At 28.9% G+C, this 27697-nt stretch overlaps 1 protein-coding gene and 1 non-coding gene across 6 annotated transcripts in view; one reads left to right on the top strand and one right to left on the bottom strand.

Annotated features, from left to right (window-relative positions):
- nolo (ADAMTS-like no long nerve cord) overlaps positions 1–27697 on the top strand; it is a 206766-nt gene that overhangs the window by 128537 nt on the left and 50532 nt on the right. For all 5 annotated transcript variants that reach the window (XM_089218554.1, XM_089218553.1, XM_089218555.1 and 2 more), the window contains exon 8: positions 9700–9805. In XM_089218554.1, coding sequence (XP_089074680.1) covers positions 9700–9805 — 106 coding nt within the window. The remainder of the gene's footprint in view (positions 1–9699; positions 9806–27697) is intronic.
- On the bottom strand, positions 26942–27033 carry TRNAY-GUA (transfer RNA tyrosine (anticodon GUA)). Its single transcript is given in 2 exon segments — positions 26942–26977; positions 26997–27033. It is a non-coding gene; the product is annotated as a tRNA-Tyr (tRNA).

The raw sequence follows: 27697 nt of genomic DNA, 5'->3' as shown, positions 1-27697 counted from the left end.
AAATATTTTGAAAATTTTATCAAATATATAAAACGCCTATATAAACATTCAGTCAAAATTTCAAGTATCTGCGGTAATTTGTTTTAGAGTTACACCAAAATAAGGAAATCACTAAAAGTGAAAATCCAATGTTGTAAAAATTTAAATTTCAAATCCTCATAAAAATTTAATTTGAATTTCCGGTGGAATTTTTATTTGTGATAAAGATTGAAAAACTAGTAAGGAATCTTGTATTAAATTTTAAAATCTTAGATTTAAAAAGAAAATTTTTTATGAATTTCTAGCTTAAAATAATTTGTGAATTTTCGTGATTTTTACGTATTTTGTCAAGATTCAAACTTTGAATGCTTATAAAAAAAATTGTGACTATGAATTTATTTTATTTTTCAACTGCTATTGTAACAATATGTTAAGAGCCTTGTATTAAATTTTCAAGCTTTTCTGCCTAACAAATAAATTTTTATCGATATTAATTTAAAAAAAAACTAATAATGATCGAAAATTTCAAATGCCTATGAATAGTTCAACTTAAGTCGAAATTTTTTGAAAATTGCATGGTGGATAGAATATACTTATATAAACATTAGGTGAAAATTTCATGTATCTATGGTCAATTGTTTTAAAGTTACATCAAAAACCAAAATCGATTTTGTCGAAAAATGAGTGTGCGTAAAATTTCCCGTTTTTCCCTTAATTTTTAGTTGGTTTTTCTCAATTATTTAGAAAAGTATTAAGATTTTTTTACTTTTGACCCCCCAAAGTTTCAACTAGATTCACTTTCTGATCGAACGAGGTACTGAAGTCAAAAATCGAAGCATTTTTACTGCCCCAAAACGTGATGACAGACACAAAAAAAAAAAACACACACATCATGGTAAAATCAATACATTCATCGCTCCGCTCAGAATCTAAAAAAATAATAGGATGCATATGTTTTTAATTTAGTTTTAAATGTATTTTTATTGTTTTGACAATGGATATACTCGTACTTTTTGATCATTGATCATAATTAAAAATTTGAAATAATACTCAACTGTTTTTCTTAATTTCAGTAATAATTATTAGATAATTAAGAACATTGAACAACTTTGGCGTTCCAAACGAAAATTGTTATAACGGGTTATGGGTATAATACAATTGTTATAATACAAATATACAATAGTCTTTACACAAGTGTAGTTGGTATATTAATAGATAATAATAATAATTATGTTTGAAAAAAATAAACGGTCTCAAAATCCAACTGATGCTGGCCAATTATAATAATATTATTGTGTACTAGCTGGCCACTAATAAACAACGGTTTGTTTGAAATTATCGGCTTTGGTCTACGACGAAATCCGGAAATGATTCATTTTATTTTTTTCTGTCTACCTACACGCGCATAATACACCTGCAAAATGGCTGCATCTTATAATATCGAGAAATCCGACCACATTGAAAAGACCACCATAAGAAAAGTTATCGACAAAACAAATAGCAACATCGAATACGATGAAATGGAAACCAAGCTACACAGATTCGATAACTACAACGAGGAAATAACTTATGACGATTTGGCGGGTCTACTGAGTTATGCAAAGCAGTTCACAGGCGACGACGCGTCGACTGCCATAATCGCTCAACCGGACGAATCCTCCAACATTGGACCGGCTGAGATAAACATTATTGCAGACGACGTGATTGCGACGTCGTCAACCAAGCAGGTCGCGGCCGTAGAAGAACATGTTAAGCAAAATGACGAGGCGTTGGACGTCACGCCGACCAGGGGAAAGGAGGTCACATCCCCTTTTTGGGGCTTGTTCGTCTGGCTGGACCCGGGAAACACTCCAGCGATACGCGCACCTCCACGCCCGGGCATCTTGATGAGAATCATTAGCGCGGTGTGGAGAGGCGTAACAAGAGCCGTACGCGGAATTCGTTGTTTTTTAATGAGTTTTTTCCCGAAGTGAAACCGTACGAAAGTTCCCCCCCCTGGTTGAGGGCAGCAGACAAAGGCGTGGCGATGTGAGGACGAGGAAGGTACGTGACAGAGCACTGCAGGGTGATCGGCGGTAAGTCGCCAATACGTGTTATTCGGCCACCAGCTGTGGCGCAACGGGATCGCAGACGTCGGGTGCTCGGGTTCGCCGACACGCGAGACCCTCTGACGGCGCGGTGGACGCCTAGCTGCTTCGGTTGCGATCGACGACGACGACACGACGACGGTGAGGCTAGCCATATCGACGCGGGCATCGACGCCGCCCCGTCGATACCAATAACGACTGCAATGCACGAATACGACTCGTTGCGACGGTGACGACGGATTTCCGTAGAGCTCAAAGTGTTCGGGTAGTAGATGATTATAATTTATGTAGGGTAGATAGGAACACGGATGTCAGTATAGCGCTGATGGACTCGAAGAAACTAAACGTTTCAGAGTTACGGCGGTGCGCGACTCCACGGCGGGACCATTGGCCGAGGCAGACTGCACGGTGCCGACGGATGTGGCCAGGGCGAAAATCACGGAGAGTCTCACTACTGATTCTCTCCCCTTTTCGCCTAGTGGTCTGACGCTGTCGGCCTAGTCACGACGCCTCGGTTAGGTCACCGCCCATTCCACAGTACCCATCATATTTTATAGTCTTCGTCGCTCGCTCCGGGAGCTTAGGTAACCGTCGTCACCGGCACAACGATTATCGTATTAAACATCTGCAGTATCGTCAAGCGCACAACATCGCGCACTAGCCACTTGTCGTCAATCGTTGTTCGTCTCGCAACCGTCGTGGTCGGGCTCCATCCGCTGCCATGGTCGTCTTCGCGGCCCGGGCAAACGCGCCAACGATTCTTGAACGCCCCTCAGGACCGACCGAATAATGTTGTAGAGGTGACCAGTAGCCTTACTAGCATCTTCTGCGATTATCACTCAATCGCCATTACGTACCACTCACATCGCCACGTCTTCTCTGATGCCTTTTTTTGTTTTTGTTAAAATTATTAGTTATTGTTTTTTTTCAATTTGCATTGTATTATATATTATACTTCATCTTTTCGACATAATCTGTTCAAAATGCTAAAGCACACATTTGTTATGTTCACTAAATTTTTCATTAAATTTTTCAATAAAATATATTTTGTTTATATACAGTAACATTTTGTTTTTTATTTTTAGCATTAAAAAGTACGTTTTTTTAATTTAACAGAACGATGGTCTCACTGTGCAAAATCATGGTGTCGCGTGGGACCCATAAGGAATACTAAAAATTTGCTTTTTTGTTACGTATCAATTCGACCAAATCTCAATAAAATATATTATAATATATTTTTGACACGTCTTACTTAAAATTATAAATTTATCGGTGTGGTAAGATTAAGCGTGATTACAGAAAAAAGAAAAAGAAAAAATTAAAACACCACGCACACAATATCATAGTAAAATCAATACATTAATTATTAGTCGGCTTAGAATCTAAAATATCAATAACTACTTTTTTGTTATTGTTCTATGAATACCGCATTGTCTTTAGTGTTTACGTAAAAGTAGATATTGCTCCGATCCACAAGTCAGACGATGAAATCCGTGTTGAAATCCACAGACGCTGTCTAGTAGTCTAGTTGATGATGTTGATAATACTTGTTGTGGACATAAAAAAAAATGCCATTAAATAACTCAAAACAAGTAAAAATATTTTGAAAATGTTATCAAGTATAGGTTAGGTTAGGTTCCATCTGCGTTCTCTCGCCGTGGTGAACGGTCGTGTGTTGTTTTTAGTGCATTGCTGATAAGGCCTGCTCTGTGTAATATATTTCGTATATTGCTATAGTTAGTTCGTTTTATCTATGTCGTCGTCTTCGGGCGGCGGCTCTCGCGCCGGCCGGAATACGTCTACGAACAGACTAAAATCGACTTCTCAAAATGGAAGTTCGGGGCTCGGCTCCGAATTTACACTCGTCTCGTACCAACGTAAGTCTAAAACTAAACCAAACCCAACCAGTCCCGTCTCTCCAGGTTTACAACAAATTATGGATAATCCACCGGTTCTTGATACATCAAACACTACTTTCAATTATAACATTCCCGATAACGCTCACGATAATTGCATGGTGGATAGAATATACTTATATAAACATTCGGTGAAAATGTCATGTATCTATGTTAATTTGTTTTAAAATTACATCAAAAATCAAAATCGATTTTGTCGAAAAATGAGTGTGCATAAAATTTCCCGTTTTCCCTTAATTTTTAGTTTTTTTTCTCGATTATTTAGTAAAGTATTAAGAATTTTTTACTTTTGACCCCCCAAAGTACCAACTAGATTCACTTTCTGATCGAACGAGGTACTGAAGTCAAAAATCGAAGCATTTTTACTGCCCCAAAACGTGATGACAGACACAAAAAAAAAAAAAACACACATCATGGTAAAATCAATACATTCATCGCTCCGCTCAAAATCTAAAAATATTCCATAAAAGAAACTTCTCAGATCAATTATGGGATAAAATTGAAATAAGTATCTGAAACTTGTTCTACATACCTATTTAATTTTAACTTATTTTATAAATAAATATAAAATTATTTTTTAAAACAATAAATATTATTCATAATATAAAATTAAGCTCTAAATTAAGACGAATTAAATGTTGTAAAATAATTGATGAATATGATTATGTATTATTGATGACACATTTAACTATTTTTTTTTTCATAAATTATTTTTTCAATTTTGTTTCATATTGTTATCGGTGATCAACCGCGTGTAATAATAAATGAAATTGTAATCTGTAATAGTTTTCTTTTTGAATTTATTGTTATGTTTTAGTTTAATTAATTAAACTTGATTTTAATTTAGATAATTATTTAAATAAATATTTAACAGAAGAATTTAATTAAATTAATCATAGTTTTAAGCTAAAATATGTTAACTACCAGAAAAAAATCAACTGTGAGTGTCATAAATGGATGACTGCTAATATTAAGTCTACTACAAAAATATTGATATGATATATGAAGGTATATTTTGAACCTTATAAATGTATATTATACTATGGTTTATTGTGTCATAGTATTTAATTAAATTTATTACAATTATACCACATAAATACAAATTTTTGAAAACCCGTTTATATTTACAAATAAACTTCAATCAGAAACAATGTTCAAATTCTAATTAATTTCACTGTAACTCATTCGATTTTGACTTTGATTTTTTAACTATTTTTTTTTTTGCATATTTTGATCTTTAACCATATGTATACTTATTAATCAATCCATTAATCTACCTAGACTGTTTATCTTATGATTTATGATTTATGATTTGTAAATGCTAGGACTACAATGGTTTAAAGCAACTACATTTTGTACTTATTTCGACATTTATTTTATTAAGATCAATCGGTAAAAGCACAAAACTCCAACTTTGCCGGTCATTTAATCAATCTTTTCCCGGAACTCTTACTTTTACCATAGCACATAATATTATAATTTATATGTCGTTACAACAGTTGGCAATGGTCTTGTCTGGTTTTCCGTCCCACATTAATGGGACACTAAAGTTTCTCGTCTTACACCATAGACGCAGACGATTTTCACGAAAAACGAGTTTTCCCGTTAATCGAAAGACAAAATCGACGCGATGTGCACGTCCAGTCAGCCACAGCCATCGTATATCACACGAATTGATAATATTGTTATTTGCAGATTTCGTCTTTATAATGTGCTAAAGCACTGTAGACGTTTTTCTAGCCGAGATCATAATATGAGATATTATCTCGGTGTCGGTGCTATACTAAACTGCAATATTATATTGCCCGTTACTCGATAATATTACATCGTCCAAACAGTCGTTTTCAAGTCTGAGCAGTATTATAATAATAATATAGTCTATAAACCGTATCCACCATAGATCGAGTTTGTCGTTAGCGTTCGTAATCACCGTAAAGTTTAATTTTATATAATGTCAAGTTCTATTATATAATATACGTATTATTAATAATATAAATAATACCTAACTGCAGGATAGATAATACGTAGGAATGGGTAGGATTATTGTTAAATTTTATTTATATAAGATCACGTCCACAATACATACGTATTATTAACAATAATAGGTCAGTGTTTGTCTAGCCACTTTAGGGCCTAGGAAGGAAATTTGTTTAAGGGCTCAGCCTAGGGTATGTCGTTATCAAATCATAATAATATCTAATTACCTAATCATACAGCAATTTCAAATTATAATTTAAGTTTTATATTGTTATATTTATTGGCTATCAAGCTTTGTAAAGCAAGAACATCATTCATAATATATAATATATATCAACGAATACATCGTTAATTTAAAGTTAATTCAAATCTTTTTTTTAATTTACAACTATACATCCCTATATAGGTCTTTTCAAACATTATCTTTGAAATAAATATATCTATACCATAATCATCTTAATTAAAATTTAATTAAAAGTCTTGACATATCATCTCTAGAAGAATTCACTTTATCTACAGTTAGTAAAAAGTAAAATAGGCTCTATAAAATTTTGATTTCAATTCAACGACGGAAGAGTACTTTCTTCTTTTCTTCTGTATGAAAAACCTCGTGTTGTGTGTTCCAATAAATATGATTCAAGTTGATCGATTGTTTTAAAATTTCTTTGCTAGCTTCAACTTCTTTGGTGCGTTAAGACACAACATTCCGATTTATAATAGTACTGATATCATTATTAGAATTCAAGCGTAACGGGGCTAAGCAGCATTTTCATCAGTTTAAGACCTTTCACGTGATGGTAAAAACCTTTATGTTTGTTTATACACACTTAAATGACCCGTTAAAATTTTCAATTTTTGAGTAAAACGTATTAAGATATCACACAACTTAATCAATAGGTAAATACGTCGTGTTTCGATACATAGGCGTGGGAAAGGTAGGCTATAGCCCACCCTGCGAGTCGTACTTTATTTGTTGTATATATTGTGACATGATACATTTTTATCATGAACCTTTAATAATAAAATAATAAATTACAATTTTCAATGATAGTAGATAATTAATTAAATATATTGAAAAGTTGTAAAATTGAATTGATAAAATATCTTAAAGTATCTCTTTAAGTATCTAAATCATAATTGGTTTGGCCCACCTTGCCAAAAAGGTCTGCGCACGCCTAAATTTCGATGTTATATGATAGGTAAAATACATGCATTGTTAGTCTGTCACCATTCGATTACTTATAATTATTTTAATATTTTAATTATTTGTATATTAGTGCTTATAATATTTTATGTCGTATAATTATTATGTATCTAATCTAATGTATTATGGTTAAAAAAAAACAATAGGGGTACAAGCAGCTATATCTAGATAGCTGTGTTGTTCAGGCTGACACTGATTGAACGTGATAAATAATATGCTTGAGAATTCTGGTGAATATTTTTACCAGTTGACAAACCTCTCACTATACTCGTAACTTTCTATTTCGATTTGACATGTTATCATAATATTGTAAAAGCAAAAATTATCAACACACGTATTTCACTATACATGGTATATCTGGAGATACCCTTTTCTGGCCCAAAATCGAGTAGTAAATGAAACACATTAGTTATAAATAATAATATTGATTAATATTAATGATAATATTAGTTTCACAAATAAAATAATAATAATATTCTAAAACCCATAAAATATGTTTGGTATTTGTAAAAAATACTGGTTGATAGGAATAAATCATTTTTTTATTCTGTTATTAATTATTGTGGAAAAACCAAATCGTTCACCCCATAACACACCGATGATTGTTCTTTCAAACTACACTTTTAGACTTAATATTTTTAACCAAAAATTAATTCATGACAGTTATTGAAAACAAATCGAACATTAATCATGCCTTTAAATAGCTAACATAAAAAAGAGTAAAAATACTCAAAAAATATTAAAAACTTCAAGTATCCACCACAATTATTTTATGAATTATCAAAAAATAAGAAACCGATTTTGTCGAAATAACTCTGTTTTGTGTAAAAATGTCTATTTTCCCATAATTATTTTTGTGTTTCTGAATTTATTATTTAGAGTATTGTGAATTTTTACTTATGTACTGCAAAAGACAAAATTAGATTCATTTTCCTAAAAAAAATACCTAAGTTAAAAATCAAAACCTTTTTTTTCTGCTATAAAAAGTTCTTAAGATTTCTCAAAAAAATATCATTTTTAAATCAGTACATTATTCACTCAGCTCAAAATCTAAAAACTGAAGACCAATAAGTTAACTGCAATTTAATTATTAAAAATAAAATAAAAAGTAGACAATTTAATTTATTTATTTTTTGTTTTTATTGTGGAAGTGTTATTTCCTTGAGTAATGTTATAGTTAAAAAATTTTAAGTACATACCTTAATCAGTTATATTTATCTACCTAAAATTCACGAACAGTTCCATTTCTGATAGAATCACAATATAATACAATAACCGAATTATTTATTTAAATTTGATTATTTGGTCATATTTTGCTGGGGCCACGATTTTGATAGGACGTACTACAAGCAACCGAGAAACGTGTCGATTTTTAACTCGCTCAAATATTCGAAATATGTCTATATTTGAAAACTGGTGCAACGTATTTAACGCGTGTAAATTAGAATATGAGTACAAATGTGCTCATCGCTATTTTTCTGTTTATCAAAGCTCAAAGAAAAATGCTTCTTTTAATTGACAAAGTTTTACTGCGAATTCGAACAATATGTGCATATATTATTATTTTACGATTCTAAGACGTATAATAACTTTTAATGAGATATCTCATCGAATCGAAATAACGAACTACTCTGGCAAACACTTTCTGCGTTGGTTTTTGTCAGGAGACAGCACAGAGCACAGAGAAATATCAAAAACAAAAAAATCTAACGTATTCGTGTTTATAATTTTTATTTTTACTCTAATGTATTACCATAATATAATATCTACAGAGGCGTGTGAAATAATTTTACGCATCAAACTTTTCGATTGTATTCATGCTGTTTATCAAAAGTGAAATTGTTTTCCGATTTGTTTCTAAAGTAAATAAAATTTAAGGCCGAATAAACAACGAGTATAGCGCTTGTTTTCCATAATATTAGTTGAACAAACTAAATAATGGTTTTGTTCAACTCATAAAATATTTTCATTATTTCAAGATCCATGCTAATAAGAAAAAATATTTTTTTTTCCATTTTGTTTTTAATGATTGCGAAACTACGATTTTAAATTTAATATTTTTAACTTATTAATAATTATCAATTATTACAACAAAATTACATATAATTCATTTTATACAATTTTTTTTTAAACACACAATGTTCAACTTAACATCGTAATATAATTATTTTAATAAATTACCGTATCAATTTTAACAATACTTAAAACACAATTGAGTATTTAGAAACATTATAATATTAACTCAGTAAAGTTATTGTTTTAGATGGTTATTTGAAATTATTTTGAATTACGCTTGTAATTATTTAATGCCTACTTGTTATGCGACTTTTTAACGGTTGATACGTACATATACATATACCTATATATATATATACATAATATGAAATACATAGATACATGCACGTATAATCATTAAAGTTTCATGTGTATTAAAATATTTTTTTCTTTTTTTAATTTAACTCGTGCGAAACGCTAACCCTCTGAATATTTTATTATGATTTTTTTTAATATTTATTATTATTGTGATTTTTTTTAGGTGGGTTGCTGACGACAACTGGAGTCCCTGTAGCAAAACATGTGGAGGCGGAATAAGGGTACGACACGTTTATTGTGTGGAAGAAACAAATGGCACTAGAACAAAGGTAATGAGAATTGAATTAAAAATCAAATTAAAATGGTAATATAATTACGAATGGTTTCAATGCAGTGGTTTTTTGTTTATTATTTCGGCTCGAATGTTAAAGCAAGTCGCGAAAATCTCGTCGGTAATTAAACGTTTTTCACAGTTTCTGAACATGAGTACATGACGTATTATGTACATTATACACAAATTATAAGACTCATACGCATAGTGATTTCAGCTCTAAATTGACCGATTGGTTTTAATGCCCAATAGAAAACGAATTTATCATAGGGACACAGGGTAGATTTTTCTGACTAAAAACATTGACATTGGATAATCTCCGTTAAAGACCGTTTAACTAATACGTTGAGCACCAATAATCTACCAAAAAGACTGGCATTGTTTAATCCCTAACGAAAAATATTATGAAAACGACAGTTTTGCAGCCAATTTGTAATATGCTTGATAAAATTGCTTATTGTTTATTTTTTTCTGTTATACAAATTAGATTTAAAAAAGTACAATGGTAATAATAATAAAAAAAATTTTGAACAAGAATATAATATTTCGAAGAATAAATAATGGGTAGTAAACAATTTCAAAAAAGTAATTTTAAAGGTGTTCCGAATTTAAATTATTCACTTCATATTACCTTCAAATTAAGAAATATTGAAATACATAAATTACGACGAAAATATTCATAACTATTATTTTTCAAATGATTATTAAATACTTAATACATAATCATAATATCGTATATAATTATAAGGTATTACCGAAAATATTAATTCATCATTATCGATATATTTGTCATCTTACTTAGACATTAATTTTTACACAGCAAACCAATTAAACTTTTTAATTTATTTAATTAGTAAATTCATAGGATTAAAAAAAATATATTATAAGGTTAACGAAAAAAAAAATAGTTAATAATCTATAATAAATTGTATGGTTTTCATTTTCATATAGCTGAGTATATAAAAAATAAAATTATTTACCTGCAAATTTATTAAATTATTAATTTTGTGTATTATAAATTATTACATCTTTTTTAAATTTTTTTATATCTTAGTTTTTTGAATAGTTATTTGTTTTGTAATACACAAAGCGTAGAAAGCTGCTTTGAATTAATATGCTTACCTACCTATTGTTTTAACCAAACATTGGTTCAATGAAAATGTAACCCCAACCTAAGAAAAACTAAACGACGCCCTTGCATTAGATTAAGTTAGCTTAATTAATATTTGTAAATATATAATTGAAGTATCGCGACTAGTGATTTAAAATGTGATCCACTTAATTTTTTACTATAAATGATTTGTTGAGAAGATGATTTTTTTTTAAATAAAAATGTACTTAGTAATTTCTGAGTAATAATTCAGTTATTAAAGTTAATTAAAACTTTAGAATACCAAAAATTAGTTTTCTTAATAATTGGTTTAGAAGATAATTTGGGTAGCTATCGTGTTGTTTAATTTATGTTATTCACTATCAAACATTTGCAATTGCAAAAATTGTCCATGTTTATTTAATTGTATAATACAGTTACCTAGGAAAGTACTAAGATAAATATTACATCAGAATATCAAGTATAGTGACATCGATGAAATAATAATAATACATTTGTAATAATTTACTATTGTTAATATTCTATAATATTGTGTTACACTCATCACGATGATATCTCGACGATATGAATGCAGAACACAATATACATATATATGTATGTATATATGTATATATATATTATATTGTCATCAATCCGAATACATAATTTCGCTGTCATTTACAACAATAGATACGTCCTGCTTAGTATAAATTTTATTATATACAGTGTACACATCCGAAACCAATAAAGTTTCATTAATATTCATAATAATAATAATATTCGAATAATAAGTATAAATAATAACATGTGTAATAACAAATAATAAATCTTCGTTAAACTAGATATGCGGGTTGAATGTAATAGCAATTATTATGAATAAGTAGCACTTGACATTAATACTTAATAATATAATTAGATAATTAAATAACATAATATTCGCACTGTACCTACGCGTACTTACATACATCTCCCACCATTTTATGGAAGAAAAGTCGTCGTTTCAGTCGTAGTAATAATAATTTAACGGATTTCCTGCACTGAGCTAATTTCAAAATAAGCTATTGAAGTGTATAGTGTCATCCCATCATAATATTATAAATTCTTCTTAAGATTAATTTACACGGTTATTTTGATGATGTAGTATCTACTATTAAAATGTTTACAATATATTACTATAAATCATAAAATATATAATAGTACTTATAACCTATAAATATGATTTTGTAATGATTCTGCGTTACAACAATGTACTATTATAATAGTAACTAACCATTTAACGGGTGTCTACGAAAATGTTTAATATATAATATCAATGTCTTTACGTTAAGATAATGTAGTCGGTACTTCCAAAGATGATAATTTCAGTAGAATATAATATTACTACCGGGTGATGTGGCCTTATGCCAATATTTTAATAGGTTTTTTGTTATTTTTTATTAAAAACGTCTTTCTAGCAACAATATTCTAAACATCGCTACTGAATATTTTCATGCAAAAGGTACAATATATTCCTATACAGGGTTATTCACCAAGCAAGGTCACGCAAGTGTTTTCTTTTAATAGGTAATGAATTTATTTAAATTCTGTTTTTTTATATAAAAAAAATAATATAAATATTAACATCATATCCATATCATCAAATATCTTAATACCTATAGATACTATTTAAGAAGTATCTTGTGCTGATACAAACTGGTTTTCAAATATGGATTTTTTATATAAATTGTTAATTGAATTTTTTTTTTTGGAAATTTGGTATCTAAATAGAAATTTGAACGAATAGTTTTGAGTTGTATGACGTTTTTGTATTAAGAAAAATAAGCCCATGATAATGTGTTTGGGTTATAATAATATGGGCAAATATTAATCTAAAACTTTAAATGATGTATATATTTTAAAATTTGTTAAAATTGTCTGAATATAAATAATACTAGATTCTATGTTGCATAATATATTTCATATTATTTTTAAATCATTTTTAAAGACTATAATCCATAGTGGGTAGATACATTTCAACAAAAGAAACTAAACTAGATAGTTTTTAGCAAAAACTGTTGATTTTTATTTAAAGAAGATAAGTTTTTAAAGCGACACAGAACACTTAAATGGTAGGTATAAAAATTGAAATATTTAAAAATGATGGCTCTTAAGACATATAGGTATTTTATTAGAATTCTTTAGTAAAATTCAGATAAATTTATTGTTAAAGAAAAAAATTGAGCTGAGTATATTTGATGAATCGCCAATAATATTATAACATTTTTACTGTACGAAATAGAACAGCTGCAATAATAAATAGTTATTGAAAAAGTAAACGGTGGTTCTGTATTATTGTAATCGTAATCGGTTCGTTTTAGGAATGTTATACATTTTAATATTATAATAATGTTCGTGTCTGCGACGATTGACGTCACCGATGTTTGATACGAAATATTTCAAATTCCAAGCGAGTTAATCGAGTTGAGCGTTCGAATTTCGTTGGCAATGACTTTCACAGAAGCACTTGTATTATTATTTACGAACGTTATATTTATATTTTTATCCAAAAATGTGTACTCGAAATATGAATGCCGATCGAAAATCGACTATAATATAAACAAGTTTTCGCAAGTTTTCGTGACAAACGGAAACACTGTATAATATATTAAATAACCATTATAATGCATAATATGCATTTTAGATTTATAAATCAAAAACCGAAAATCACCGAAGACGTTATCATTACAAACCGTGGTACTACCTAGAGTGGTGGCGACGATGACTTCAGACATTATCAAATCAAATTTTTCTACGTTTACTAATGTAACTGCTACGATGATATTCTGTTGTTTTCTCAGCCTTGAATAGCAAAAATAATATAATGAATAATGATTATGGTAACCCGGCGTCTCAGATAGGCAAAACAGGTACACCACTGCCTCGAATCCATTTTCTTAGGCCAATGTGTTGGTGTGTAACAGTGTATTCTTCGTTACTATATATTATCTTTTTACGTACTACTCATACAAAATATAATGAAATGATTATTTTATGATTTTAATGATTATAGCTTTTTGAAAGGAAATACTCTACGAATGAATATCACTGATGCATAATTGTTTTGTTGGTTTAAATGTGTGGTATGCTGAGTTTTATTAAAATTATATATCGAAAACGTTTTAATTCGAAAAAAATAATATGTATGTGTGATTAAAACGAATAATGGAAAGAAAACAATTTAAAGTATCATAATATAACATCAAATGAAAATATGACTGATCAAAACATAACAATATCATTAAAATATTTATATTTTTTTAACGCATTACTATATATAACTAAAAATAAAATATTTTTGTTTATTGTATACTATGTTAATATAATATAATAATATTGTATATATACATATCATTTAAGATAAACTAATTTTATTTCCATATATAGATGGTGAAAATTGATGCTAAGTATATAATTCATGTTTATGTTTATGTTTAAAATTATATTATTTGGAAATTCTTCGTTGAAAAAACTCAATGGCTAATAAATAATGGTGATTAGGTATTAATCAATTGATAAAATTTAATGAATACGTATTTAAATTAAAATCAGTGGAAAATTGTGATTGTTAGTAATTAGGGATTAGAATTGATGGAAAGATTAAATGAAATGGTACTTATTAAAAGAACGTAACAATATAACGAAGTTAAAATAATCATAATATTAAAGATTAAATTCGAAAGCAAAGTAACTAGAAAATTTTGAAAACTTAAATACAAAATTTAAATAACATTTAAATTCATTTAAATAACGTTAAACGTAAAAGTACAAAACATTTTAATTCTCAATAACATTAAAATAAAATGTTTTTTCCAAATCCGAGTATTGATCAAAATACGGTATACGTATAACTATTTGAATTGGCATATAACATAATATTACCATAATGATATATTTATAAGGAGTAAGGAATGAATGATAGATTTTAAGTTACACCAAAAACTAAGTAATAATCAATAGTTTTTAAGTAATACTACGAAGTTTTAGTTTACTTTAAATTATAGGTACTAAATTTGGCTATCAAACTCTACTATAATAGCCCTTAGAAATAAAAGCTAATAGGCACTAACTCTCTTAAATTTGTGTGTGTTTTTTTTGTTGGCATTTGCTGTGCTCGTGGTCACATTTTCACAACCTTTCTTTACAAAGAAGATTTATAGTTTGACTGGCTAATCACTAACCAGTGAACAGTGAACACCACCCGGTATTATACCTAATACAACCTTCTTAACGTCTACTTTGTTTATCACTTTTTCTTAACATAATATGACGTATAAAATCAATGAGACATGGGAATTTCTGCTTCAACCAATTCACCATTCATTATATCATTATAAATTTCATTTTGAATGTTAATTTAAAATTGTCTACATAAAAACATAATTTGTTCGATGTTAATTATACGTGAAAATTTTGAAGGTATAAAATTATAAATATTTGTTGGTATTTATATAAGAAAAACTATTCAAACGAACATGAAAATTAGAAAATACTACCCATGATAAATAAACGTGAAAGTTAATACATTAATTATATTTATTTTATTTTTCAAAACCTGTAAGTTACAGGTAACAGCTGTTGTGGACTAGCACGACTTAAATAAGTCATAATATAATAAATTCAGAAATATAATATAATATTTGTATACCTTATTCTTTTCTCCGAAAAAAAAAACAAAAAATGTACTAGCAAACATATGTACTAGCAAACATATGTATGGTTACCATAGGCGCCCGCAGGGGAGGGCAAGCTGGGGCATTTGCCCCCCTGGCTTTTTCAAAATATTTTTTTTAATTGAATGTTTTAAGTTAAATTACTATATACTATACAACAAATTTAAAGTATAAAATAAGTTGTAATATAATAAAATATAATATATTGTATACCAGTATAATAAAAAAGGTTATTATTTTACAACACCTAGTAAAATTATAATATTTATCTTCAAATCCTAACATTGCCCCCCCCCCTTGAAAAATTTCTGCGGGTGCCTATGATGGTTACTCTAATGAAATCGACTTCAGTGCAATACCCATGTAAATATATTAAATACAATTATATTTTATACGTATTATGGAATAATACACTCACGCGTGTGTTACCTACGTTATTTATTATAAGGACCAAATGAGTATATTCTGTACACCTTCAGGTATGGATACAACAACAATATCATAGGTGGAGAGGCTCACAGGAAATTCATTGGTTGAGGGGGAGTTGGTGTGGCACGCATGGTGGCGAAAGCGTTCCAAAAATTCAAGACGGCGGCCAAAAAGTTAAGCTCCCACGGCGGTCGTTAACGAACTCGTCCCGCACGATATGCGTAGTGGTGTTAAGTAAGCGCGTCCGTCCGTATACACTATATTCATACACACACACACATAATATATATATATATATATACATTATGCATGTGTCTGTGTGTAATATATAATGTAGTTATATACTTATGCAATATATACTATATATATTGCCATAGTTTATAGGTAGGTACAAATAATAATTATGTATATTATGTTTAGTGTGATTCCCCAAGCATAGTCTCTCTCGTTTTAGTGTATTTAGTGTAATTTAGTGTATCATCTTTTTTGAAAATTTTTATGTTCCTAATACAAAATTCAAACGAGTTTCAGTTATTATATTAAAGATAATAGTCCTAAAAAACGGTTTTGAAAAGTCATAAAATAGAATATGTAATATTGAGTTTAGCATTTATTATACTCGGACCATTCTTACAATTTTAAGTTTTTAAATTAATAGAAATAGAATCTTTGACAGATTTTAATATTAGTTACTAAAATGTTCGTATTATATGTTTCAAATCCATAATCATGGACCTATAAGGTTATATTCCTTAGTACACAAGATTAAATACCTCAAAAACTACTTATTCAATTGTTGTTTTCAATATTTACTTTGAAATAAATCGATGTCATGATTTACGATTTATACGATAAATAATGATGAATAATAAAAAAACAAAAACAAAAATAAATAGGTTATGCTTTCACTGAATGGCTTCTTCCCTTATCACTTATTCATATTGTGCCCAAAGACACAAATTGTATATTTCTCTAAAAACTCTTTAAGTAAATTCGAAAAATCTAAATATTTAAGAAAAGAGTGCATGTTTAGATAATCACCCTGTATACGATATATATTATATACATATAATATCGTCTATGAGCACCGTTATTTTATCGTATAGGCTGACGTGTCTAATGATCTGCTCGTAAATTTGTTCAAATATTGACCCCGAAAAAAAGAAAAAATAGATAGAGAGCCCAAGGTGAAATATTTTGTTAAAGCTAACGTCCTATCGCGTTTATTCTGTCATCAAGCACATTATGTTTATTTTTTTGAAATTTATATCTTACTTAAAATATTAATATCTTTAGAATGTAAAAAATTTTCAATTCTAAGATCATATAAAATCAAAATATTGATATATTGAAATAATATCAATATAAATTGAATTAAAATTGCTTTGAGTATATATAAAATTACTTTTTCAGGTGTAAAATCAGGTTGCGTTACGAATCTATGATACCTTGTTAAGTAATTTATTTTATAAAATATTAAAAACACAATTTAAATACTATTAATGCCACATGTTTACTACCATCTAAATCTATCACTTACATTTAATTCATACAACAACTTAAATTATATAAACATTTGAATCAAACATTTAACCTAAATTTACAACATTTGGTTATAATTGTATATCTACTGCAGTGATTTCATAATAAAATAACATGTGTTCAATTTTCAAAATTCAAAAATATTGTTAGCCTTGCTGGTAAAAAATCATATACTATTATATGTATCCACCATGTATAAAAAAGCAAAATAAATTTAAAATCTTTTATGATAATATTTCGTCTGAAATGTATTACATTTATAATATAACATTTCACACTACTGTAAAAGTCAAAAAGAGCGGTTTACGTTTGAGCGAGTTTATGCAATTTTTAATGCGTTTGGGCAAATAGGCATATCTACTGTGGGTACTACTTGGGTGAACATTTTTAGTATTGTACATTGCGTTACATAAAAATGCATGTTTTTTTTCTCTCTCGTAATAATTTATAATAGAACTGAAACAGTTTCTGAGTATCATAGGTATGAATTATAATTGAATCGTATTGAATCGTAATATTCATAAAAAAAACACAAAAAATTAAAAAACAAAAAATTGAATTGGCCACTTTATAAATCATATTCTAATATTAAACTTCATTAGATTAATAAGTTATTATTTTTTTTCTAAAAATAAAATTCATTGAGATTCTATTGTTATAAGTTCTTCACTAATTTTTATTATAACGTAATAAACTACAAGGCCGGATGGAGAGGTTACTAATTTTGATTTAAAGTAACTTTTTCGTCTTTAATAATTAATAATAACCCAGTTACATTACGTACAAAGTAAGTAGGAAATAATATTTACAGTTGTTATTAAAAGAAAATAAATATTCTGATTTTCTAATGTTGTTAAGCATTATGTTTTTGTGAAATTGAATTTTATAAACAAAAATGTTGTATTGTATTTATTATTTATTTTTTTATCATTATAATATAATTTTAATAAAAATAATTAATTATAAGATAAATATTATAATATAAAATAAGTATAAATAATTATAATATTTTATGATGATCAAAAATTAAAAATACATAAATTGACTTCGAGTACACTGGATTATACTACATTGTAGTGCTGTGTATTATGTATTTTTTTTTTTTTTTTTAATTGGTCTTTATAGCTTCGGCGACATAGGTCATTAGCTTTATACATAATTTACATTATATACTATTCTTAAAACTATATTTATTCTAATTAAATGTATTTATCTATTTTGGTTGTCCTGAGGAACGACATGATTTTTTCGGGTTGACAGTCGGGTCCGATTGATTCGTATAAGTTGGTTGATATATCTAGTTTTTCTCTTTCTTCTTCATTTGATCGGCATTCTGTCATCAAGTGTTTTACTGAGAGGTTTACTCCGCATGTGGTGCATTCTGACGGTGGTTGGTTCTTCATGAGGTGTCCATGTGTGAGGTGGGTGTGTCCGATTCTGAGTAGGTTTATTATTATTTCGGTTTTTCTTGAAATTTTGTATTGCGGCCAGGGATTTATGTTGTGTTTTATTTCACGTAATTTGTTGTTTTGGTTTGACCAGTGATTTTGCCATATATTTTGAGTGATTATTTTTATGTGTCTAATATTGTGTTACTTTTTTGTTTGGGAGTTTCGGATACTATGGCTTCTTTTGCGTGATGATCGGCTAATTCATTTCCGTGAATTTTGCAATGTCCTGGTGTCCAAATTATTTGGACGTTCTTGTTTTGGTTTTTTAGATTATCGATTTGATTTATAATGTTGGCGGCAATGTCGTTGGTTTGAAATATATTTTGGATGCTATTGATGGAGCTTAGGGAGTCTGTGAATATATTGAAGTTTTATTGAGGATAGTTTTCAATATGTTTAAGAGCTGATATTATGGCGATGGCTTCGGCGGTATAGATTGAGCTATTATGTATTTGTACAGCCAATTAAAAATATCAATAAAAATTAAGCGTAAATTATATTATGTATATCAATTATTAATTAACTATCGGTGGAATCAGCATATACAATTACTATCCGGTGGAATCGACAAAATACCTCATAAACAGAACTCAAAATTCAAATCGTTAATTGTTGAGCTCATTGTAGCTCATTGTACTCATATTAAACTTTTCCAAAATACATTTTTCACAACTCACCAAGACACATCATTGGAAATTCATATAATATATCTAGAAAAAAACAATTAGCCTAAACGCATTACGGTCAATAAACCACGTATGGCAATGCAACCTCAATTAATAATTTCTCATTAACCATTTTACCAATTCACACGACGCACATGAATTTTATATGAAACCAATAAATACACACAACACCCATGTTATTAGTTTCAAACGAAATGGTTGTTTTTGAGCCGGCCGTACATAAAATAATGTGGTTTATTCGTTTGGTTGAATAACTTTGATTTGACAACATCAACAACAGCGATTGCAATAAGTGAAAGCCACAGGCCATCGTTTCAGACACGCACAGAGGTGACAGATCGTGTAATACTATATTATTGAATTCGACAAAATCTTTGTCATTGATCTACATATATTATATATACTACGAAATTATATTATAGTCTGCGAATTGTGAATTGTTCGGTTCAATAGGCGAGTACCTACACAATATTCAAGTTTCAATTCAATGGTAAATAAATACAAACTTTTTAAGTTGTACTGCTAATGAGCACACTTTCGGATATTGTCGTAATAATAGGTACCTATAAAATATTGTATTATATGATATTAACACAGTTGGAATGGAAGTCATCTAACCAAAATAAATTAAGCAATTTAATGACGAAGCTACTAATTTATACTTGGTCATAAATTTTATCTTGATATTATAAAAGATACATCATATTTACAACTTAATAATTGTCATATATATGGCAAATAGACAGTAAGTAATAACATATTATATAGGTAGTCATTGAATTCAAACTAAAATTTTAAACACAAAAATGGTTTATATAATATTGAAATATTTAATTTTTTTTATAAATAATTTTGAAACTTTAATAAATACTTATATGGTTAGGATATCAACTCTAATTAAGTTTCATTATGAAATTAATTTAAATAAGTAATAAATAATTTGTATATAAATAGTAATATTATAACAATTACCAATAATATTTTTGTACTAAAGAACTTACTATATAAACGACCAACTAATATAGTTATGTGAAGGCGGCCTCAAAATGAGCCTGAGATCCTCGAGATATTTTAGTACGAGACTTCGATTATTACGAAAACCAAAAATCACGATCCCTCCTCCCCCATTCAGTAATTATCTTACTGGTTCGATGTCAGTTATTCATACAATTTATGGTTATAATCTCTACGAGCGATTCTAATTTAGAAGTGTACTTTGCACATTATAATATTTAATATTATATCATTACAATGTATATTAAGTATTAACCCGTTTGCTGACAATTGGTAGACGCACATCGAACACAAGTAATTTAGTCCGCATCAATATTGTTGTCGAGTATTTACTCATTTTCTCAAAGAGATCAAGTATTCCGAATGATTTGTAATATCAAATCGTTGCTCGCTTTTTAGTCCTCCAAACAACTCCGCCGGCACCAAATCCAACATAACCTATCAAAAATGATCGACTCTATAATCGATTATCGTTAGTAAATAATTTCTAATAATACGATTTGTTCTGAAGAAACTCCGTTAATGGCTATTTTTACGGTGTATTATTCAATTAAAAATAATAATAAAAATTTGGTGTACCATTGTACCACGCAAAAATTTTTACCAGTGACGTTCCCAGTTGGTGAAGTGATGTTTGATGCTTCTGTTTTATTGCCAAGCATAATAATATGATTCATTAATTTTCACTGCTTTGATTTAGTCAAGCTATACATAAAGAAGAAAAATTAAATTTATAATATTTTTCAATTCGTTTATTTTTGTTTTGTATAATATTGTATGTATGCTATTAAAAAAAAAAGAAGATATATTGAATATTATAATACAGGTCCAAATTAATCAACTGTTGCGCCTTTTATGTAGCATATAATTACAAAATGTACTTAATATTATTATTATTACTATTATTAATATTATAAAAGTTATTAAGACATATAATCACAGAATGAATTATTAATCTGTTACAAAATTATATACTATATAGTATATAGTATTAACACCCAAAATCAATTTCAATCCAAATCCTACATCAGCGCGAAAAATACGATTGTTTCGTATTTTTTTTTTTTTTTTTGAAACAAAAAAAAAATTAATTACTGTCCACTTGTTTATTTCTCTGTCTGACGTTTAATTGATTCACTTTAAAATGCGCTTATAATAGATTCTTACATAAAGCTATAGAATTTAGTATTTACAAAGCAAAATAAAATTATATGTCAATATAAAATATTGTAAAATATAATTGCGTGAGTATTTTATGCATCAATACAATTACTGGTAAATATAAATTTAAAAAAAGGCTACCTAATATCCCGAGACGAGCTCCCTCGTGTATGACGTGCGGGTCGAACTTACAATTAAACATATTCTCACGGAATGTCTTGCATATACCTCGATGCAAGAAATCGCAATAATCTATCCAGCGATTTATACGATATACTAGGATCTTTTCTGCAATCACCAGACATATTCATGTTTCTCCAGGAGACAGGACTGGACAAACTTATTTAAAAAAATAAAACACAACCTTATTATTCTCATATAATTTAGGCATTTATTGTTATTGTTATTAAAATTTTACTTTATTATTATGTAACACCTGTCAAAAAAAAAAAAATGTATCTTATCCCAACGGCCAAGTTTCCGAGGGTTATTTATTTAATAAAAAAAAAAATTATTTTATATAATATTTATACTATTTATTAAAACATACATTTTATAAAATATTCGAGCAAATAACCCATTTAACAGCTGAAAAGTACGTATTTTACTCGTCGTCAATTAGATAATTATTTTAATTAAAAAATTACAAGAAGCATAGTATAACTTCGATACAACGGTGATCGAAGACACCGGAAATATAATGACCATTCATTAGAGGTGACCATCCTATGAAAGTATGAAGGTGATAACTATACATATAGAATGCATGCATATTAAAATAATATACCATATGGATAATAAATATAATATACTAAAAACTGTATTAAAAAATCACTAAATGTTATTTACTATAATGCATGCGATTTTCGATTTTAAAAGTTGTTGCGTATTATAATTTTAAAATAAAACATTTTAGTAGCATAATTTTATAAAATATATTTAAATTAAAATAATAGGGTGATATTAGATTGTTTTAAATTAATTCTATTATTTGAACAAATTTTTGAAACTTTAAACTTCGTATTGCGTTCGATTTACATTGGACACTGATGATAAAATATACATAGACCCGTGTAGCGCTCATTGCACAAAAATAAAAGTTCTATAAGAAACCCATAAAACATTTTTCTATTTGGATACTTAGGCGTATAATATTATTTTGGATAATTGAAAAAAAACGAAAAAAAAACAGGAAAAATATTTGTATTTTTCTCGTAACACTTGATTAAACCAAAAAATTACCGTTATATATCAATGACCAGAGTTACCTAAAATTTACTGTATTCAATATTTCCAATATTTTCAAATATACTTGATTTGATTTACGGTTGGGTATGGTATTTCAAACAAGTAGTGAGTCGGTGTGTGTGGGGGCCTAAAACCGTAAATAGAGCTAAATATGGAACCTGTTTACTGATTAACATTATGATTGCGGTAGTATGAACAGATATTGAAGTAATAGTAGATAAATGGATGGCATCTAATAAATAAAGTGCATATTATGAAGCAATGTGGGTACAATAATATATAGAGCAAAGCAACTTACTCGTAAATGATTAATAAATTAATTCAGCAACGTCAGTTGTAAACGCAATTATATGTGGTACTGCACGTCATATTGTGTTTGTATAATTTAGTTCATCTGTGAGTAAACCATCATTCAGTAAAATATACTGTTTACTAGGTGCAAGATACCTAAGGTGTAAATAAACCCAATATTATATATATTTAATGAAATTTAACAAGATGGAATATATTTTATACATTATTATTATATTAATATTATCCGAATGCACAATATAATTTGTATAAGTTGATATAATATATTATATTATATCAACTCGTTATTCGCATTACAGTTTTCTATTATTTGCGTTGTTCTGACTTGTTCAACACTGCGTGCTGTCCTGTCTCCCTGCACTAGCCAGTGCATTAAAATACCCAAAAGAGCATCGTAAAGTTCTTTTGTTCATTTTTTGTTCTATTTTCTTCCGACGCGTATGTCTAAGCCCTGCAGCGGCAGCGCACAATGCGAGTTTTCGATAAACACTTGCCACGGTGGAGTCGAGAGAGTCCAACGTATTGCGCGTTGAGACTTTTCTTAAAATAAATTAACGAAAAACACGACATTAAATATAAATCAATCCGAGAGGTGGTTTGGGGTGGGTGGGGGCGCAACAATGAACGAGCGTATCTCGTAACGATACTGTGTCACGTAAGGTTTATTCGAAAGTCGAATAAAGAAAACAGAATAAGCCATAAACATCAAAATCGGTGGTTTTATCGTGGTTCGTAAAATCAATGTAAATACAAATAGCCGTTGATATAAAAATAAATCTGGGTATAAATTAGAGTCTCGAGGAATCGTATAATTGTATTTTACCCGTCGTTTTATAATAATTTATACACGATAACGGGAAAAAAAACACCGCACGTTTCCTTTTGAACGTGCAAATACTCAATCGGGCTGGTGTTTGATGAACATTACGAAATTACATCTCGGAACTCTATTTTAGTCTATGTGTATAATAATAATATATTCATAAGTACTTATATATATAGTTACGTTAATATTGAAATTGTTTATATTTTACTCGCATGTGACTGGGTAAGATACAAGAGTGGGTATAAGGAATTCGAGTGCAGGTTCTTGATTCGAAGCTTACTTGTAGATATTATGTACGTATTACAACAAAATATAGTTAAAAAATATTCGACAAGATAATTACTGAGATTGAAGTATTGAAGATAGGTAAATATGTTTAGATGATTTTATCGTTATTATTATTTTTTTTTTTTACTTTATCTAAAAAATCTTATCTTACACCAAAACCGAATTATGCAAGATTATAACTATAATATAATATTAACTATAAGTTGTTACAAAATATGTATTCTGTTTATAAGGTACCTTTTCAATATACATCACTTTCGTTTATTATAAAACATTTGTTTAAAAAAATGATGTATCGAACTTGTCAACTTGAATATTTAAACCTTATAGACTATCGGAGTGGAGTGCAGCTAAGAAATAAACGTCGCAAATTCTAGTTCACTATTTAATTATTTAAAGGACGCCTTGCCATTGATGTGTTGCCTCCGTCTTATAAAAGCACAACACATCAAAAACTATTTTGCGTTGAAACATCCGAAAAGATTACAGTCATTACTATTAAATGAAATTTTCACACTGTGTAGATGAGAATATTTACTGCGTAACATCGTTTTTATTTTTGCGATATCACAAATACAAAAAAAAGTTATTCAAGTTTGAAATAATAATATTTTAAATAATAAGAGCTCTTTTATTATTTGTAATAAGTATCAAACAAACGAAAACGATATTGCACTTTAAATGTTTTCATCTTTATATCGTGAAAATTTTCTTTCTTAGTTAAGTTCCATCTCGCCTTGATTCTTTCCCACGAAAAACTGCAGTTTTTGGTAGGTATGTTGTACGTTTGTATGACACAGTGGTATTCTATTAATCGCCCATCTAAACTTTAAATACTTACTATAATTATAAATTTATAACTGATCGTCTAAAAGTCGATTTTTATATAAGTATTGAAATTATTTAAAAAAAATATGAAACATGAATTTTTAAAAATTATGTTTTCGTAAAAAAAAGTAAAAAATTAAAAATAAGAATGGTAAAAATAGTTAAAAAATTGTCTTGTAAATTCATTAAATAGTAAATATAATATGCAAAGAAAATATTTCCAAAAAAACTTACCTATATGACGTATGTATATGGTGACGGGTAAATCATACATATTATACATCGACCGTGTTTCAAAGTATTACAATTATTATTCTAATACGGTTCGACGTACAATCAATAGAAATTCATTCACTAAACACGCACAAACAATCAAAACTTTACATTTTATTTTTCTTATTCGATAGTTTTAGTGTATTTAACCGATGTTGGGTGGTATATTATAACGCTCACATTTATACATCAATTGACGTGAAAATTATTGAGTTTTTTTCGCTACATATAAATTGCATTACATTTGTGATTTGCACGATTATTTAAGTGTATGAAATAAAAGTTTTTTTGTCAGGCGTTTCGATTTACGGTAAACTTTATTAATCCCCACAATACTATATTGCGCATACCTACGACCGTCTAGTACAGTTTAATTGGCTGAATTAAAGAACTCAGAAATAATAATATAATATAATACAATAAAATAACAGTCACGATTGCGTATCGAGTTGTGCGAGCCTATAAAAAATAATCGAACAAGGATTAGTAGTGGAATTAAGTAAAGGTAGGTATAGTGGTATTGTTTGCTTTTCATTTGAATGATTAAATTTGTTTTTTTTTTTTTCGTTTTCTGCTCCTAGGGTACCGCGTGTAAAATGTGGTCGTAAAATGAATTAAGAACGTTTGACCGTAAAAAAATTAACTATTATTATAATGCCTACGGTAGGTATTTCCATAATAATTATTACTGAAAAATCTCCGTGTTCGTGCATTTATTTTTAAAATCATAAGCCAATGATAAAATCAAATTTAAATAAAAACTAACTTTGAATATTCTACTTGCATAGACCCCGCCGAGGCTGTTTTAGGAAATACACGGACAGCTCCGGAATTCACGGCGACGTGGGTAAACCGTCATTTATGTATAATATTGTTGAACAAATTTACTACGTAACGAAATATATTATAATAATATCAGCGTAATACTTTGTGCAAACTTCTATAATGTAATTCATAACAGCTTTTACTCTAAATTTTGAAATATTTACGTCCCTTATTTATTTCGGCAAAACTTAAACAATAATAAACTTTTTTGATCGTTCAACTCACGCAGCATTCACGAGCATGTCAAAATCGGATTTCCGCATTACGATTATTCGTTTAGTGAAAATAAAGTATTTATGATAATAATAATTAATAGAACGATACCGTGTGACGAGACGGTATAATATTTTTAAAGTCAAACATCATCCACGCGTACTGATAACATGCAAATTTTTTGTCATTATCACCCCGGCCTTTCACCAATTAAATTTAAAAAAATTAATAAAAAAATCTCCTTCGGGCCGGATTTGAACCAGCGACCTATGGATTTCTATGACGTTTACACCACTACAGTCCACCGCTCTACCAACTGAGCTACCGAAGGTTGATAAATCTAGATCATTTTAGTGCATTTAAATCGACGCGTTCGCTTTCACCGCAAAAATCACTTTTAATGAACCGGTCAAACATGCACCGGACTAGTATTTGGTACAACTCGTATATACGTTTCATAGTAGGCACACTGTATAGCGCGCCGAATACACTCGGAAGTATACTTATCTGTCTATCACTCAACTCCTGAATATTAATTCCTAATATTACGACTCGAAGGCCTGAGAACGAACTATTCCCCTTAGCCAATGGGAGACTACAGAATTAGTGACATATAATGATACATAGATCACACTATACGCCAGTGTTTCTCACAGGGCTTACTTAAAATGTTAAGTGTGTGCTGTGTTATTTCTGTAAACAGACACTATTCCAAAATATCCCGTGACTTATAATAACTACTATAATAATATTTTGCAATGAATAACGATGGAAAACAAGTTTAGAAACCCCTGCATCGATGGTAATTTCCCACGTATTGTTACACTCCGTAGACGAGCCGCGAAACAACCAGTTCCAGACAAGTCCTTCTCTATCCGTGACCTGGCTCCCGAAGAACGCAATCTATACCAATCGCCAGCGGATGCGAATGAATCACAATGGTCGAGGTAACTTACAGGCGAGCAGTTACCAGCCCGCACGCTTGGCTGTGATTT

The sequence above is a fragment of the Diuraphis noxia genome, unplaced genomic scaffold (genome assembly GCF_037042655.1).
Source record: "Diuraphis noxia isolate RWA-SAM2 unplaced genomic scaffold, SU_Dnox_SAM2 contig0002, whole genome shotgun sequence".
NCBI lineage: Eukaryota > Metazoa > Arthropoda > Insecta > Hemiptera > Aphididae > Diuraphis > Diuraphis noxia.
The sequence above is the reverse complement of the archived record's forward strand: the minus strand, read 5'-3'. Positions and strand labels throughout refer to the sequence as shown.